The 17,918-nt window shown below is 45.0% G+C and overlaps 1 protein-coding gene across 1 annotated transcript in view; it reads right to left on the reverse strand.

The window, feature by feature from the left end:
• SORBS3 (sorbin and SH3 domain containing 3) overlaps window positions 1-17,056 on the reverse strand; it is a 31,160-nt gene extending 14,104 nt beyond the window's left edge. The window contains exons 1-9 of the mRNA XM_056860913.1: window positions 16,913-17,056; window positions 14,626-14,689; window positions 13,133-13,171; window positions 12,600-12,687; window positions 9,724-9,820; window positions 8,745-8,804; window positions 7,193-7,285; window positions 3,895-3,909; window positions 2,263-2,300 (exon numbers count right to left, since the gene is read on the reverse strand). Coding sequence (XP_056716891.1) covers window positions 2,263-2,300; window positions 3,895-3,909; window positions 7,193-7,285; window positions 8,745-8,804; window positions 9,724-9,820; window positions 12,600-12,687; window positions 13,133-13,171; window positions 14,626-14,689; window positions 16,913-17,056 — 638 coding nt within the window. The remainder of the gene's footprint in view (window positions 1-2,262; window positions 2,301-3,894; window positions 3,910-7,192; window positions 7,286-8,744; window positions 8,805-9,723; window positions 9,821-12,599; window positions 12,688-13,132; window positions 13,172-14,625; window positions 14,690-16,912) is intronic.
• Between the last annotated feature and the right edge of the window lie 862 nt (window positions 17,057-17,918).

Here is a 17,918-nt window from a genome sequence, read left to right on the forward strand (position 1 = left end):
GCTGTCTTGGCAAGCAGATGCCAAGCTCAACAGGAAGCACTGAGGCAGCAACAAAAACTGGCAGGCAAGAAGCTATTTTGCTGAAGTTTAACTTCAGTCTTTTAAAAAAAATATTAAAGGGACAGTGCCCACTTCCAAGTGGAGGGCCGGAAGAAGGAAAAGAGCACTCAGCGTCACTGTGTAGTATCACCCTTGGAATGCCCTCCCACGGAGCTCCCTGCAACCATTTGAGAGGCAAATCAAGACTTTCCCATTTCCTTTTTTTTTTTTTTTGCCATTCAGTCGCTGTAACTCCTGATTCTCTGCATCAGCGCTGGTCTTACTGCTTGTCCTTTGCTGTATTTTTAACTTTTATGCTGCTAGAACACTGCTGAGAAGCAACGTATAAATTTTGTACGTAAAAATAATCATCGGTAGTTCAACCCAAAGCTGAGCTCAGCATACAATGGGAGTGGAGGGTCAAATGGACACCCCTGGGTGTGGCAATTCGGCAACAGTATCCTCATCCCTCTTCCAATATGGAACCCAACATGGCCACCATCCTTGCATTCTGCCGTATGGGGCTTTGCCCTTTCAACCTAATTACTACCATAAGCCAAACTCTAGCAGCAGGATGCTGAAAATAGGTATCAAGAACTAGGAACCGGCACGCCCAATGCACATCCCCCCCCAATAGTCCCAGACAAGCCTGGAAGCAAACAGCTCCTCTTTCCAAGGGCCTTCTCATAGGCAGCAACCACACATCACTGGAAATTGCACAAGTTTTGTATATAGCAACCTTCCACAACTTGATTACTTTGGTCACACAGGAAAGATCTAGCGTGAGTTAAATATCCAACATTGTGTGGATGCAGCTACAGTAACCTTGGACAAGATCTGTATAAAAAGATGAAGTTTATAAGAATTGCCTTGCAGGATCTGATCAAAAGAGCCACATAGTGTTTTATTTTAATATTTCACATGGGAATTTTGTGTAGCGGGATGCCAAATGGTACAGTGAGACCTACGTTTTTGGGCAGTTTGCCATGTGGGGTTTAATAAGGAGATAGGTTTTTTCTTAAAAATTTGGGGGAGGGGGGAAGAAACATCACGAAGATGAATACTGTCTTTCTTTCCCCGTCATGTTTCCTTCCTTGTGGTTTGGGTGGGACACTGCGCTGGTGCCCTGTGCAGTTGGGGGGGGGGGAGTTGAAGCTTAGAATAAACTCTGCATCCAGTCCAACATTCTGTTCCCAACAACGGCCAGCTGAATGCCTCTGGAAAGCTGACAGGCAGGTATGATATCACATCCTCACCCTGCTGTTTGCTCCCGGCATCTATCAATCAAAAGGTATACTGCCTCCAAGCATGGAAGCTCCATTTGACAGTACCTTGAAACGTTGCTAAAAAAAAAAAATCTTACAAAATCAAGTTGCCAGTCACTTCACACAGGGGCTCCCAACCCACCTTTCCCTTAAACATCACACAAACCCTACCAAACCAGCTTCTGCCCAGAGCGAAAGGAGGGGGGGGGGGAATCCTGAGAACGCTGACAAATGCAAAGTTTTATCTTCGTTCCCAGTTCCCGGTGTCTGGAGATGTGAGTATCTGAAGAAGTGAGCTGTGGCTCACGAAAGCTCAGGTATCTGAAGAAGTGAGCTGTGGCTCACGAAAGCTCATACCCTACCAGAAAACATTTTTGTTAGTCTTGAAGGTGCTACTGGACTCTTGCCCTTTTCTACTACTGCAGAAGTGAGCTGTGGCTCACGAAAGCTCATACCCTGCCAGAAAACATTTTTGTTAGTCTTTAAGGTGCTACTGGACTCCTGCATCTGAAGAAGTGAGCTGTGGCTCACGAAAGCTCCTACCCTACCAGGAAACATTTTTGTTAGTCTTGAAGGTGCTCCTGGACTCTTGCCCTTTTCTAGTAACATCTGCTTTGGAAGGGGGTCTGCATTACGTTACCAGAAAACATTTCTGTTCGTCTTGAAGGTGCTCCCGGACTCTTGCCCTTTCCTACTTCCCACTTCCCGGCGAGCCCTCTCCCCTTTCCCCCTCTTCCATCCCATCTCCCACCTCCTGCATTCCTCCCCTGCCCCCCCCTTTCCCCTCCCTCTTCCTCCGCCCCAACTTTCCCCCAGGCACCGGATCCACCCCAGATGCTTCGAGGGTGACGCCACCCGTTGCAAAGCCAAGGTGTGGCACAGCGGGAAGGGGAGACTTCCTCGGGCACCGGGCGGGTGCGTGCCCGCGCCTCGCAGCCGTGCCTGGCTCCGTACTCACCGGCGGGCGGCAGAGGAGGAAGAAGCGGCCGAGGAGCGCTGCGGAGAGAAGAGAGGAGAGGAGAGAGAGACGGGGAGGCGGTTGCTGAGCGGCGCGCCTCGGCTGCACAGCGCTGCGCTCCCGTCCCGCGCAGCCCACAGCCAGCAGCAACCAAGCAGCCAGCCAGCAGGGGAGGAGGGCAGGGCGCTCAAAGGAGCCGGCGGAGGCGGGAGGGCCCGCCCGGGTCCTAAAGGCCACCCGCGCCCGGGGTGTGTGTGTGTGTGTGTGTGTGTCTTAGGCAAGGGCTTCTCCAACTTTTCCCTCTCGCCGCCTCTTTCCCCCCCAAAAGAAATTTTTTTAAGCCACACCTTTACATACAGGTATATAACACAGGTCTACACACATCCAACATTTGCTGATCATAAATCAAAAAGGAATGTCAGGCGCTAGCTGGCTTACCTTTTTAGAGTCACCTTTTTAGATTTTCCTTTTGATATTCAAACTAAAGTCAATGCTGGATGTGGTCGAAGGCTTTCACGGTCAGAGTTCATTGGTTCTTGGAGGTTATCCGGGCTGTGGGACCGCGGTCCCACAGCCCGGATCACCTGCAAGAACCAATATTCTGACAGTAGGTGATCCGGGCGGTGTGACCGCGGTCTTGGTATTTTCTTTCCTGACGTTTCACCCGCAGCTGTGGCCGGCATCTTCAGAGGAGTCACACTGAAGGACAGTGACTCTCAGTGTCAAGTGTGTAGGAAGAGTAATATATAGTCAGAAAGGGGTTGGGTTGAGCTGAATCATTGTCCTTTGATACTTTTTGCAGGACAATGATTCAGCTCAACCCAACCCCTTTCTGACTGGCGAAACATCAGGAAAGAAAATACCAAGACCACGGTTACACAGCCCGGGTAACCTGCAAGAACCAATATTCTGACAGTAGGTGATCCGGGCTGTGTGACCGTGGTCGTGGTATTTTCTTTCCTGACGTTTCGCCCGCAGCTGTGGCAGGCATCTTCAGAGGAGTAACACTAAAGGACAGGGTCTCTCAGTGTCAAAGTGTGTTGGAAGAGTAATATATATATATAGTCAGAAGGGGGTTGGGTTTGAGCTGAGTCATTGTCCTACTTTTTGCAGGACTGACTCAGCTCAAACCCAACCCCTTTCTGACTATATATTACTCTTCCTACACAGTGGGTAGCCGTGTTAGTCTGTCTGCAGTAGTAGAAAAGAGCAAGAGTCCAGTAGCACCTTAAAGACTAACAAAAATATTTTTGTTAGTCTTTAAGGTGCTACTGGACTCTTGCTCTTCCTACACACTTGACACTGAGAGACACTGTCCTTCAGTGTTACTCCTCTGAAGATGCCTGCCACAGCTGCTGGCGAAACGTCAGGAAAGAAAATACCAAGACCACGGTCACTGCCCGGATAACCTATAAGAACCAATAAAGTCAATGCATTTACCTGGGCTGAATAAAGACCTTGCATTCATGGCTCACTACCAATGCTGATTTCTCCACACCCACCTCTCCCCTGGACATCACAGACGCTTCTGCATGCCACACCTAATCCCATCACGCCTGCTATTCACATTTACATACTGTTAACATTTACATACTAACGCTTGTCTGAATTCACTCTCCTCTACTTAAAGACAGATGGATTCACATTCTAGCTGTATCTGAAGAAGCGAGCTGTGGCTCACGAAAGCTCATACCCTGCCAGAAAATATTTTTGTTAATCTTTAAGGTGCTACTGGACTCTTGCTCTTTTCTACTACTGCAGACAGACTAACACGGCTACCCACTGTGAATTATCTTCAGTGAGTAGCCGTGTTAGTCTGTCTGCAGTAGTAGAAAAGGGCAAGAGTCCAGTAGCACCTTAAAGACTAACAAAAATATTTTCTCAATAGAAATAGAAAATATTTTTGTTAGTTTTTAAGGTGCTACTGGACTCTTGCCCTTTTCTATTACCTTTTTAGATATGGGATTTTATTGATATTTTTTTATTTTGTGGACTTTTCTATGGACTGATACTGTTTTATTACAAATTTATGTTACTCTTGATTAGATGGTGTTTTATTTTTGGTCAAATGACCGTAAAATAAAGATTGATTGAATAGACCTTCTTCATAAAGAAATGTATTTTAAAACAATTATTTGGTATACATATAATTTTGGATCTCATATTGGTCAATGAAAGATTGTACATCGCAGTTGTTTGTGTTTGTATATATTGAATGTGTTTTTGTCTTTATTAGGAGTTTTATGCTTTTAATCTATATGTGCACCTTATTAAAATTTATATATTTGTAATTTTATACATATAATTTTACCATTTACTGTAGCCAAATTTTTCATGACCCCCACATTCAGTTATACTACTAGGGTTGCTAAGTCCCTCTTCGCCACTGGTGGGAGGTTTTTGGGGCGAAGCCTGAGGAGGGCAGGGTCTGGGAGGGACTTTAATGCCATAAAGTCCAATTGGCAAAGCAGCTATTTTCTCCAGGTGAACTGATCTCTATCAACTGGAGATCAGTTGTAATAGCAGGAGATCGCCAGCTAGTACCTGGAGGTTGGAAACCCTATTCGTGACCCACAGTTTAAGAAGCTTTGTCTTAGGCTACGGTAAATGTCAGGAGTCTGGTGAATGTTGACACTCACTGGTGATTCTCTCCCACCCCCATGTAATTATTTTAAAATTAGTTTCCATTTGGTAGTCACTTATTATAAAGCATTCTAAAATAACAATGTACATCTAACAGAATGGGAACCATTCCAGCCTCTTTACATTGATACAAAAAACGCTGGCTCTTAATTCTCCCTGCACTTTTCTCAATTCAACAGGTTAGATCAGTCTAATTCTTAAATATTTTAATTCTCCATAGTGTGTACATACCTACTGAAGAGCAAAGTAACTTAGTTCTAAGTTAATCAGGTTAGAGTTAGATTTAAAGGGTAAATTATAAAACCTAAATGTTAACCAATAATTGTTAAAATCATTTGAGGGTTTTCAGTAAATGGCCAAATATGACATTCATTTCCATCATTTACTGGTAAAATACATTTTCCATGGCTTGGATGGAACTGTGATAAATAAGCCCTACAACATTCCTCACTCTCTCACTCTCTCTCTCTCACACACACACACACACACACACAACTGAAGTACTACATATCAGCATTCACCAAATTCCTGACATTTATCATAATATACAGACGTAGCCAGGAAACTGAAAACAAGGAACCAGAAAACAGGGAAGGGCAGCACAAAAAATATACAAAATTTTAATTTTTTTATTTACCAAAAAGCACTCCAAGGTGTCTTGCAGAACATGTTTGGAGTATTATATTCTCTTCATCAGAGGCAAACCCCTTTTTCATACTTATTGATCACTTGTATCTTCTTGCTGAGTTCCTTTTACTGATGAGAAAACACAGCAGTAAAGGGACCTCTTCATCTAGTGACCTATAAATAGGAAAAAATGAGTTTGCCTTGGAGTAAGGATAGATAAAACTGGCAGAAACTAGTAACTGATGAAGCAAATTTTGACTTTTACCCTGGAAAATTCTGTTCGTCTTTAATGTGCTACTGGACTCAACGTTAGTTCTGCTACTACAGCCTAACACAGCTACCCACCTGAAGGTATTAATAAAGATACTTCTCTACCTAAGACCCTGGAGATTGGTTGCCAACTAGAGTAGCGAACACTGAGCTACCTAGACCAGCGGCCTGACTTGGTAGTTCATATGTGCAATACTCAAAACAGTTGGGTAAGACCTAACTGTTATTTGCTTTACCAAATAAATAAAGTCATTTTATTTAGCCCGTTTTGAGGTTTGCTTCTTTGCTTATTGGATTGAGAAAGGGGAAATCAGACCACAAGAAAGGTGCTCCATCTTGCCCCATTAAGCTTTCACTGAGCTTGATGTTGGAAGGGATCATGACTCATTGGTGGAGCATCTGCCTTGCATGCAGACGGTCCAAGGCTCAATCCACTGTATCTCCAGTTAAAAGGACCAGATAGTAGGTGATGTATGTGAAACCCAGTAGAGCAACAGTCCAACGGTCTGACGCAGCTTCATGTGTCCTGTGTCTTTACCAGCAGGCTGTAAAAACATAAAGGTAGTCCCCTGTGCAAGCACTGGGTCATTACTGACCCATGGAGTGACATCACATCCCGATGTTTACTAGGCAGACTATGTTTACGGCGTGGTTTGCCAGTGCCTTCCCCAGTCGTCTACACTTTACCCCCAGCAAGCGGGATTCTCATTCTACCGACCTCAGAAGGATGGAAGGCTGAGTCAGCTTTGAGCCAGCTACCTGAAACAGACTTCCATCGGGATCGAACATCTGCCTGACACAGAAATTAAGCAAATGAAACTTTCCCCACTGCTTTATCTCCATGACCCCCAAAATCTCATATCCTGTTTACACGTAGACTTCAATGTGCCCAATCCAGCATATTTCAAATGGACTTTCTTATTGAAACATTTTTTTTAATCCTGCCTTTTGTACAAGGTCACTAACAAACATATTTAAAACACTAAAGCATCAAAAACTTAACCAACATTCAAATGAAAATAAAATACAAGCAGAGTAACCATAAAAGAACAAAATGAATCATGCAGTCCTGACTCAACAGGGCTACCTTCACTCATTGTGTCTCCAAACATTGCATACAATGAGGTTGTTAACTTGTATTAGCTTGATGTTAAAGGTACAGAAGCTGGACCAGTGAATGAGTTAGCAATCCTCACTGGAGATGCTCCTTAAAGTAGATCTTCCATATAGGTTTTGCGGTCCTCTGAATAGGGGGGAAACCTGGAGGGGGGCTCTTTGTTCCATGCAAAGACGGAACAAATATACTAACACAACAGCAGGATAACTAGTGCAGCTGCAAGACACACAGACAATTATGCTGGTAGCTGATAGCGGTGAGTGGTAACACAACAATTACCTTGCGGGCAAGCTGGCGAATCTCTATGGCTCTAATGTCCTTGTCCAGCTCTTCGCTGAGCTGCTGTAGCTCCTTTTCCAGTAACTCCTGGCAGAGGATAGAAACATGCGTGTCAATTACAGTATACACCAGCCTTGGGAGGCCGTAGTAAACCATATTGCTCTTAGGAGGAATCAGATGAGAAGACAGAGGAAGCAGAGAGGTGCCTGCTACAGAGATGCTGGAGAACAAGGATCAGGGGTGGATCCACAGCTCAGTGGTAGAGCATCTGCCCTGAGTTCAGTCCCCAGCATCTCCAAGATCTGTTGGGTATATGAATTTCACAACAAGATCAATTAGTAAATGATGTAGAAGACCTCTGTCCAAGATCCTGGAGAGCCACTGCCAGTCCAAAAGTCTGACTCAGTATAAGGCACCTTCATGCATTCATAGAGAGTGTGGAACTAGTATCTGGGAGACCAGAGTTTGAATCCCCATTTGTGCCATGGAGGCTCACTGAGTGACCTTCGGCCAGTCTCATTCTCTCAGCCTAACCTCCCTCACAGGGTTGTTGTGAGGATAAAATGGAAGAGAGGAGAATTATGAAAGCTGCCTTGGGTCCCCTCTGGGGAGAAAGGAAGGATATAAATGACGTAAGTAAATAAATAAATCAGTGCATGATGGGAACGTGCTGCCACAAGATGCCGACGTTGCCATAAGGACAGGTACCTCAAATATGCGGTGCAACCACCATATACTATTTGTGTTGACTCACAGTTCAATGGACAGTGAAGGGTGCAGCACAGACACAGGCAGAGGCCTGGTGTGTGTCTTGATTCTCACTGCAGGTAGAGACTGCTCCTGCTCCAAGAAGCATTCTCACACATAGAAAACTAGCATGTCAGGGAGAAGGCTTGAAAGTGAGAAATGCCTGCTGAAATGTCAAAAGGCAGGAAGCGACTGCGGAGTAGGCTTCAGTGCCTTGAATAGCTCCTCAACTCTCACAGGTCAAACGAGAATCCATCATACAACACAGAGGTTTTAAAATACTTAATAAATTATATAGAACGGGAGAAATGATGCCACTGCACTCAGTTTGCATAATTGATTCAGGCCTCATCTTCTGTTGGCACAGGGTCTGGATTGCCTGGGCTGCAGAATTAGTTTTAAGCACAAGTATTCATGGTGCGGTTGGCGTTGTGGGACCAGGGCATCATTCCATGGCTCTGTATCCTGGACTACTCTGCTTTACTGTCTACAGTATGCAGGTCTTTTGGCAGCACATAGAACAATCCTCAAAGCAGAGGAAGGGGGGGGGAGAGGAAATAACAAAGAATCCTACTCCATGGAAGCCAGTAAACACAGCTGTACTGCAGCCCTCTTGGGAGAAGACTTCAGGGAGGATCCTCAGCCCGCCGCCCTCCCCTCCTGCTTACAGTCGAAGCCTCTAAGCTGCTTTTCCTTTTTTCCAGAGAAGTTTATAGCATCTGCTTGGCTGGATCCCAGTCCTGGCTTTGCAACTACAGGCGGAGCATGTGTTTCCCTTGGCACCGCAAAATGCACTCACCTCAATCGGTGGGGACGACGTGCGATGTTGCGCTAGCGACGATGTGGGGGGTTTCTTAGGCTGTAAAGGGCGATAGAAGGCGAATTAAATTATCAGTAAAGAGGCTGAAAGAAGAAGGGGAGGAGTAGGAGTTGGTTTCTATATGCCAACTTTCTCTACCACTTAAGGGAGACTCAAACTGGCCTACAATCACCTTCCCCTCCCCACAACAGACACCCTGTGAAGTGGGTGGGGCTGAGAGAGTGTGACTAGCCCAAGGTCACCTATCTGGCTTCATGTGTAGGAGTGGGGAAACAAATCCAATTCACCAGATTAGTCTCCGCCGCTCATGTGGAGGAGTGGGGAATCAAACCCGGTTCTCCAGATCAGACTCCACCGCTCCAAACCACCGCTCTTAACCACTACACCACGCTGGCTAGTAATCCTGATGCTAGATCCTTTGGTCTACGGGTGGGATCCCACCACAAAAAGTAATTATTGAGATGGAACTCCAGCTATTGTTCTGTATTTGTGCTTTTTTTCCACCGTAGTTTGGGCATTATGAGCCATGTAATGCCATTGTAGATGTGTTTACATAGAAATAAGTTGTGCTGAGTTAAGTGGAGCTCACTTATCAGGAAATGTGCATAAGATTATAGTCTTGGCACCCCATTATGGCTGGACTGATCGGATTGTGTATGAGATTTATAAGAGAGCATTACTTGCTAAAGCAGCTTAGAAATTCCGAAATAAGGTTGCTGAAAGACATTGCCATTCCCTGTGCTGATTTCATTCCTTTGGTATGTCAATTGACTCTTATGTATTGTTCTCAAAATGCTGTCCTTTTCTTTCAAGAATTTTGCAACAGCCATGGTTGATTGGGTCAAATAAATGAACTAAATTAATTGGATCATATATTGTCAAATCCAGGCACAAACTGGGCCCATTGCTGACAAAGTCAATGAAAGCTACATAATAAAATCAAGGGTGGGCGGCCTACTGAATCAGGATGCTCAAGGATGGACGATTTCCCGGGTTCATAATCATAAATACTCCTGGGTTCCTTGGCTATAGCATCAGCTGCTTCCCAATTTCTCCTGCAAAGAAAAAAATAAACCTGATCTCAATAGGGCTGTGAGCACTTCCATTTCTTGACGCTGTTACTATCTTCCTTAAGGTTGTCAAGGTAGGGTCTAAGCATAGGGGAGCTGGAATGGGATGGGAACACTTTAACTGATTTAACAGTTTAACACTGGCTTAACAGGGAACCAGGGGCATGAGCTGCAAGCCTGTTACCATCCTATAATCTATTTATATAAGATTATACCATCCTATAATCTTATATCTATAAAATAGAAACTTTTATTTTATAACTCATGAGCTAGCCTGATCTCATCAGGTCTCAGAAGCTAAGCAGGATCTCAGAAGCTAAGCAGGCAAGAATTTGGATGGGAGCCCTCCAAGGAATACCAGGGTCGTGACACGGAAGTAGGCAATGGCAAACCACCTCTGAATGCCTCTTGAAAACCCCACTAGGGGTCACCATAAGTCAGATGTGACTTGACAGCAAATGAAATTTGTGTGTGTGTGTGTGTGTAGCATATCATGCCAATCCTAAGAACGTGGCCTGCTGATTTATTTCCAGGCTCACTTCAAGGTGCTAGGATATACCATTGAAGTTCTTGAGGGCCTGGGGCCAGGGTACCTGAAGGAACATCTCCCTCTGTGTTTGAGCTGCCCACCAGTTGGAGACCCTGCTCCTGTGTTCCCTCTGTGTGAAGTATCCAGTTGAACAAAAGAACCAACTCTTTTCTGGACTCTATAATGTCCCAGGCCCTTAAGCACTGCAATGAATACTATTCATCAGTTAATGTCCTGTTGCTCTCGCTATGGGTAGAAGCATGACAAAATGTGGGCAGGTGCCAATGTAGGAATTGTCTTTAGCCTCTGGTATATTTACACAGCACAGTCCTAAGAAGAATTACATCGTCCTAAGCTCATTGACTTCAATACACTTAGAAGGGTGTACCTCTGCATAGGATTGTAATTACAGATGTTGCTAAGTGAAGATCTGAAAATGTGGCCAGAGCAGCCCCTAGAGGATGGCTGTTCCAAACAGTGTTCCCAGGATTCCTTCAGTATACATTTTATCATCCTTTGTGATGCACAAGGATTATTTACAAAATGATGCAGAAGGGCTTCCTACGGATTGGAACCCTGAAAGCCATGGGGTGGGGCAGAGGACCCTTTCAGCTGCTTTGCCCCACGGTACTCCTTAATGTCATCATTCAGCACTGGAGTCAGAATGGCTCCAGATGGACGTTGCCCTTTGCTTAACTTTCAGCCCTCCCTACGCATCATAGCGGAGTCAGCATCTCCTACAGCTCGAGAATACCAGACCTTCTCCCTTACGTAATCGTTCTACATTTCTCCCTTTCCTCATTGTTTCGACTACTACGTTTCTTATTTTCCTCCTGATTATTATTTCTCGATTACCATAATCCACTCTCACAGTTCTTTTCTTCAAACCATTCAGAATCATTCAGCCAGAAAGTAATTTCCCTCTCTGGCTGCTTCGATAAAGGCACTCACTTAAGTGGTTTCCCTGCTCCCTCAGCAAAACCCCCCAGAGGATATTACTTTGTCCATAGAACCCCCTGAAAGCACTGCAGAATTACAGGTAGACTAAGAGGAAACCAGTGGCTGGCTAGAATTTTTGCCAGGGAATAAATGTAAAGGACAGCAGGGGGTGATTTTATATGGAAAAGCAGTAGGTGAGAGGAAGATGCCGAACCCTTTTCCTCCAGCCCTCTGCCATGTTCTTCTTGGCTGATGGGGGGTTAAACATGAAAGTTCAGCATCCCCCTCCCCTACTGGTATTTCTGCGCATTAAATCATCCCTTCTCCTCACTTTATAGCCATTAGGTGATGGTCTGCATTTGAAAGCATGAGTCTGTCACCATCATCTTTAGTTCTGCCCTAGCTGATAACAAATGGTTATTTTCTTTTGATAAACTCAGTGAAGGCAGACAGAGATGGCCCCCATTATTATTCTCAGAGGCATTTCTAAGCTAAGAAAGCTTTTAGAAAACTAACAGTGCCCTCTTCCCCATCCAAAGTACATTCAGTGACTTTGACCACATATAAAGAAGCCCAGGTGGTGGTGAATCTCTGCTTTAAGCATTTTTTTCCAGCTCTTCTCCCATGGTTGGTGTGCACTGACTTGTGAAAAACAGAAAGCCAGCATTAGCTTTGTGTGGATCAGATTCCTAAATTTGCCAACCTCCATGTGGAGCCTGGAATTCTCCCAGAGTTACACCTGGAGAAAATGGCAGCCAGACTGTATGGTATACCATAGATTCTAGGTGAAATCTCTCCCCAAATTCCCATTTCCATAGACACTACACCCAACCCTCCAGGGATTTCCCAGTCTAGAGTTGGCAACCCTTGCAGGAAGGTTGTTTTGGATTGAATTTTAACCTTCCTATGTTTTAAGATGCATATGTGATTTGGACCTTTATGAAAAGATTGCTACTAGAAGTCATATATCTGCTTATATAAATTTGATTGTCATGGTTCCCCCCAATGTATCCTGAGATTTGTAGTTTAGAAAGGGTACTGAGGAAGGACTCCTTAACTTTCCTCACAGAACTTTATCCATATGTTTCTCCATTATCCATTATGTTTCTCCAGTACAGAGGGAATGACTATTAAACAAGGCTAGGGTAAATATGTCCTACCAGGATGTACCTTCTCTTCCCCTCTGCAAATACCCCTTATCACTCATGATAGTTCATGTCTTTTTGACTTCTCCATGTAGCTTAAATTGCTGCAGCAGCTCTCTGCCTTAGAAGGGACTCATATGACAGTACTCACCAGTCCAAACCATTCTGAAGGCAGGAAGAGCTGCTTGACGCCAAGGCCGGAGGTTGGCTTTTCTGCACGGACCTTGGAGGCCTGGTATCTGGAGGATACAAAACTGTCACTATCCAAGGCAGACCTCAAAGCCTTTATCAAAAAATAGCGGTATCTTATATTCTGTAACATTTGCCCTGGAAAGTGCATTAGTTGCATTAGTAGCTCTGTTCTTATACCAAAGATCAGTGGCTAGCATACAACTCCCCCAATCTACTTTAAGCAAGTGACTTGGTATCCATGGGTATCATCCGCAGATGCACCCACTTTTGTTTTCATTTGATATTTATGAACACCTTAGTTTTAGCTTCTGACTCATGTTGGAAACTTCCTTAGCGCTTTTCTCAGTACCCATACCTGATTCATCTACATCCCACTGGTCGTTCCTTAACCATTATTTGAGAATCTTATTTGGCCTTCACCAAATGACCACGCCCTTCCCAGTTGCGCCCCCCCCCCCAGGTGTTTATTCACAAGCAGAAACCAATTCCTACCTCTGGAGCTGTAGCACAAGTCCCAGTCCTGCCCTGGTTCTGAAAGGTAAGAGAGAGAAACTTGCTTGAGCAGAGACTGGCAGATACAGAAGCAATGGCTGCTTCCACAGGGAGAGGGAAGGCGATGCTCCATGCAGCTCTCGTTTCTGCTGCAAATACAGAGGCATTTGCAGTGCTTTCCCTAAGACTTTCCCCTGCATTTTCCTTGCCTGATTCCTCTGTTGCTGCCACTCTGTATCCCTACCACCAGAAGGCATTTGGGGAGAGCTATTTATTTTTTAAGACTTGTTAACAGTTGATAGCTGTGGTGTTATCATGTGCAATTACAACACCATGGCCATTTATGCTTGGTAATTAGCAGCGCATTCCAGGCTGAAGTGCCCCACATATTTTTTTGAGTTTTGCATGCTGAACCATCATTCAGGAAGTGACTGCGAAGCCGACACATACCTACTTCGCATTTCTTAAGAGCCCCTTTAACGCAACTTTTTGTGTTTGCTGCGCCCCCACACCGAAGAATCCCCTGAAGGAACCATGCAAAATGACAGCCGCACATTAGCTATGCAAACGGCTGTTGGCTAATGGAAGGAACAAAGGAGCAGGCAAGTTGGGGGTGGGGTGGAATTTCTCCTTTTGCATCGGGACCGTGAATAAGTATTTTAAAGGTCACATTTTTTAAAAGAGCTTTGAGCGAGCATCAAAATTGACCCTGCATAAATGGCCCATAATTCCAGATTTCATTTTTTTTAAGTAAATCTCTATCTCTTTTTGTTGCTGAATTACAAGGAAGCCTGTTCAGCCAGTATGTTTCAGCTTATAATGCTACAATGGAAAGGCCTGGTGGTGTGTGTACAGTCAAGACACAGCTGAGTTATGACGACCCTGTAGGGTTTTCAAGGCAAGAGATGTTCAGAGGTGGTTTTGCCATTGCCTGCCCTTGAGTGGAGACCCTGGACTTCGTTGGTGGTATCCCATCCAAATACAAATCAGGGCTCACGCTGCTTAGCTTCCAAGATCTGACAAGATCAGGCTAGCCTGGGCCATCCAGGTCAGGGCATTGAGCTAGCTAACAGACTGCAAAGCTACAGCCTGGAAAATAATTCAATCACATATTTACCACTAGAGGGTGCTCAATAACTGCATCCAGCAGAGTATATGTGTTACTGAGGCAGATGCAGCCAACATGGGAGAAAACGCATGATCGCTTTATTCTCCTTTATTCTCTGTTTCAGCCAGGATTCAGCCAGGATCGAACAAGTGTGTTTTGCTGAATGTGCATTCGATCCTGGCTGAATCCTGGCTGAAACAGGGAATAAAGGAGGCTAAAGCGACCATGCGTTTTCGCCCATAGAATCACAGAATTGGAAGGGACCAACAGGGTCATCTAGTCCAACCCCCTGCACAATGCAGGAAATTCACAACTACATCTTCCAGTGTTACTGGTTTATTCCTCACAGCGGCTAGAATAATTTGCTACTGTAACATTTCCTTACTGGGGAGTTTGCTATGGATCTGCTGGAACATGCTGCGGTACCAGTCTCGGGGGCTGTCCACACTCTGTAAGAGAAACCAAACATACGAAATCACTAGAAGAAAAGTTAAAGGAAGAAGTCTATGAGGTCGGGACAACAGTGACTGGCTGGACAGTCTGCCTCATCCCTAAAGAATTCTGCAGTCTTTGCCACTTCAATGCTAAGTGGAAAGTATGACTATTACTGGAAGAAACACAGACTTCTTCTAGCGTGAGAAGGTTGTGCATTCAGTTATACATACACCAGCTATAGCAGTTCTGCTTCTTATTTATTTGCTTTGTTTATAGTCCACCTTTCTTATTGAGATTCAGGGTGGATTAAAGGCAAAGGTCCCCTGTGCAAGCCAACGTTTACTAGGCAGACTTTGTTTACGGGGTGGTTTGCCAATGCCTTCCCCAGTCATCTTCCCTTTACCCCCAGCAAGCTGGGTACTCATTTTACCGACCTTGGAAGGATGGAAGGCTGAGTCAACCTTGAGCCGACTACCTGAATCCAACTTCCGTCGGGATCGAACTCAGGTCGTGAGCAGAGCTTGGACTGCAGTACTGCAGCTTACCACTCTGCACCACGAGGCTCCTTCAGGGTGGATTACAGAATTAGAAAACAATGCAATAAAAGCCAGCGTAATACATACTACAAACAATGCAATAAAAGTAGATTACAAAATCACAGAACAATATAATAAAGGCAATCCACAAAAATTCCAACAACACAACAATACATAATTTCTAAAGATATTAAAATTATTTACCTATTCCCTTTATAAAAACACCCTCTGAATAATTCTGTTTTACGCATTCTGCCGGATGGCAAATGCGTGGGGACCTCCTTGACCTCATCAGGCAGGCCATTCTCTCAGGTGGGGGCCACGAAAGAGAGTGCTACAGTTTGGGGAAAATTGTTGATCTTACCCCCTTTTCAGAGCGGCATTTTCAGAAGGCTTTGCTCAGATAAGTGAAGCTATCTCAGTGGTGCATACTGAGGGAGGCAGTCCTGCAGACGTGAGGGTCCTAGGCCGTGAAGGACTCTGAAGGTAACAACCAGCACCTTGAACTGAATCCGGAAACTAATTGGTAACTAATTGAATGACTGCAGCATAGGTATCATGTGCATACTTGGTCTAGTAAATGAGCTGCAGTGTTCTGTATCCACTGGAGTTTCCAAGTCATCAAGGGCAAACCCATGTAGATGGCATTCCAACACTTAGCCTCGATATTACTGTAGCATGGACCCCCCATGACCAGGTCAGTTCTGGAAAAGCTGGGCCTGGTTGCAAGTAGCCCTCCAGGGCAGTGGCCCATCAGTAGGGTTGCCAATCTCTAGGTGGTGGCTGGAGATCTCCCGCTATTACAACTGGTCTCCAGGCAACAGAGATCAGTTCACCTGGAGAAAATGGTTGCTTTGGAAGGTGGATTCTAAGGCATTATATCCAACTGAGATCCCTCCCCTACCCAAACCCCACCGTCCTTTGGATCTACCCCCAACCAGTATTCCCCAACCTGGAGATGGCAACCCTACCCATCAGGAATTTCTCTGTACATTAAATAGCCAACCTGCCTGATTGGAACCCAACCCTCCAGAAGGCATGCCCCTTTCCACTCACTGCCTCCTCCCCATCTCTAGGGAAAATTCTCCCCCCCCCCCCCGCTTCCTCATCTTACATCTGGATGAGTGTTCAAAACCTCCTTTGGATGGAAATCCTAGTTTGCAGCATCCATCGCTAGGATCAGTGAAAATGTACAGCTAATTCATAGGTAAGGCTGACAAGGAACGGGAGGGGGGATTTGTATTGGGGAGAGGATGAAGGAGGGCAAGGGAACATGCAGTTTCAGTGCTGGCTTCTCGTTTGCAACATACTATTTGTATAGCAAGCCAGCATTACATTTGCTCCAGACCAGTGTATTTTCTTATTTGTGGGACTGCTTTCATACTCTTCGTTTAGCACAAAAAAACAACAACCAAAATGTGCATGGCATATGGTTTTGTATAAATAATTCTTATGTAGGCCACTGGGCACATTGTCCATTTCAGGTCATGCACCCACATCATTCTCCATTAATACAACTTTTTGGATAAACTTAAGAGGTTTGCATCCAACTGCAGACCTGGTCCAGCTGTGCAGAGTTGGAGAGAAGAACCAAGAAATTCCCAGCCCATCAGTTTGGCCACAGGCACAGAATGGAGGAGAGAAAGCCAAAGAGCCAAGATTCTCGCATGCGGTTTACATCTATTCAATCTGTGGACTCACCGAACGTGAGGCAATGGGCATCCCGGACTCATCCACTGGTCCAATCCCATCATACTTCACCCAGTGTTTTTCCTTTCTCCTGCCGTCCTTCGTCCAGGTGGCTGACCAGCTGGGTTGTGCGGCACCATTGATAACTGGGCTCATGGTGGAATTTGCCAGGTGGGGAACAGGTACTGCTGCTTGAGATTTCAGCGGTCTAATTTCTTTAGCAGGCCAGGTTTGGTACCAGTTGCTTGCTGCAAAGGAATACCAATGGTTTACAGCAGGGGTCCCCAATGTGGTGCCAGCTGACACCTTTTATGGCACCTGCCAAGTGTTTTTAGGAAGTGGGCAGGGCCAGGTAGGGCTTGTGCCCAGCAAGGCTCCTGAATGCCTATTGGAGATTTGATTGGCTGTGCAGATTTTTTTTTTTTAATGTTGCTTTGGCAGCAGCTGCCACCAGAGCACAAGGATCTGCAATGTGTTACTGAAGTTAAGCTGTGGCAATAATTTTGTGGCTGGCGGTGCTTCCTGCGACAGCCATTTTGCGGCAGCCATTTTGTTGCTGTGCCCACCGTGCCGTGTCAGAATTCAAAATATGCCTGCAGGCTCAAAAAGGTTGGGGACCCCAGGTTTAAAGTGGTTGTAAACTACCCTGAGCTTTGGAAGGGTGGTTTAGAAGTCTAATAAATGAAATGAATGAATGCATTTACAGCAAGGAGCCAGCTGTGCTAGGGGTAAGGAAACCATGTTGTTTTCTTGGCCAGCAGCATGCCATGGTTGTAAGTTTCCCAGAGGCATGTGGTAGGTTGTTTCTTGAAAGAAATATTGAGCTAGGTCAGAATTCTTTGGCTTGATTCAACAACATAATTTTTATGTTCTTACAAGTCCTCAGATAATAATATAGCAGGATATTCTAGGTACATTAATTCAGAGCAGGAAATAATGGACTCTGGACAGAACAAAAGCTATAGATAACCCCTCTGAATTCTTCTAAGGATACTTCATGTCTAAATAAGGCCAGCAT

This window comes from Euleptes europaea, chromosome 14, assembly GCF_029931775.1.
Source record: "Euleptes europaea isolate rEulEur1 chromosome 14, rEulEur1.hap1, whole genome shotgun sequence".
In the NCBI taxonomy this organism is placed as follows: domain Eukaryota; kingdom Metazoa; phylum Chordata; class Lepidosauria; order Squamata; family Sphaerodactylidae; genus Euleptes; species Euleptes europaea.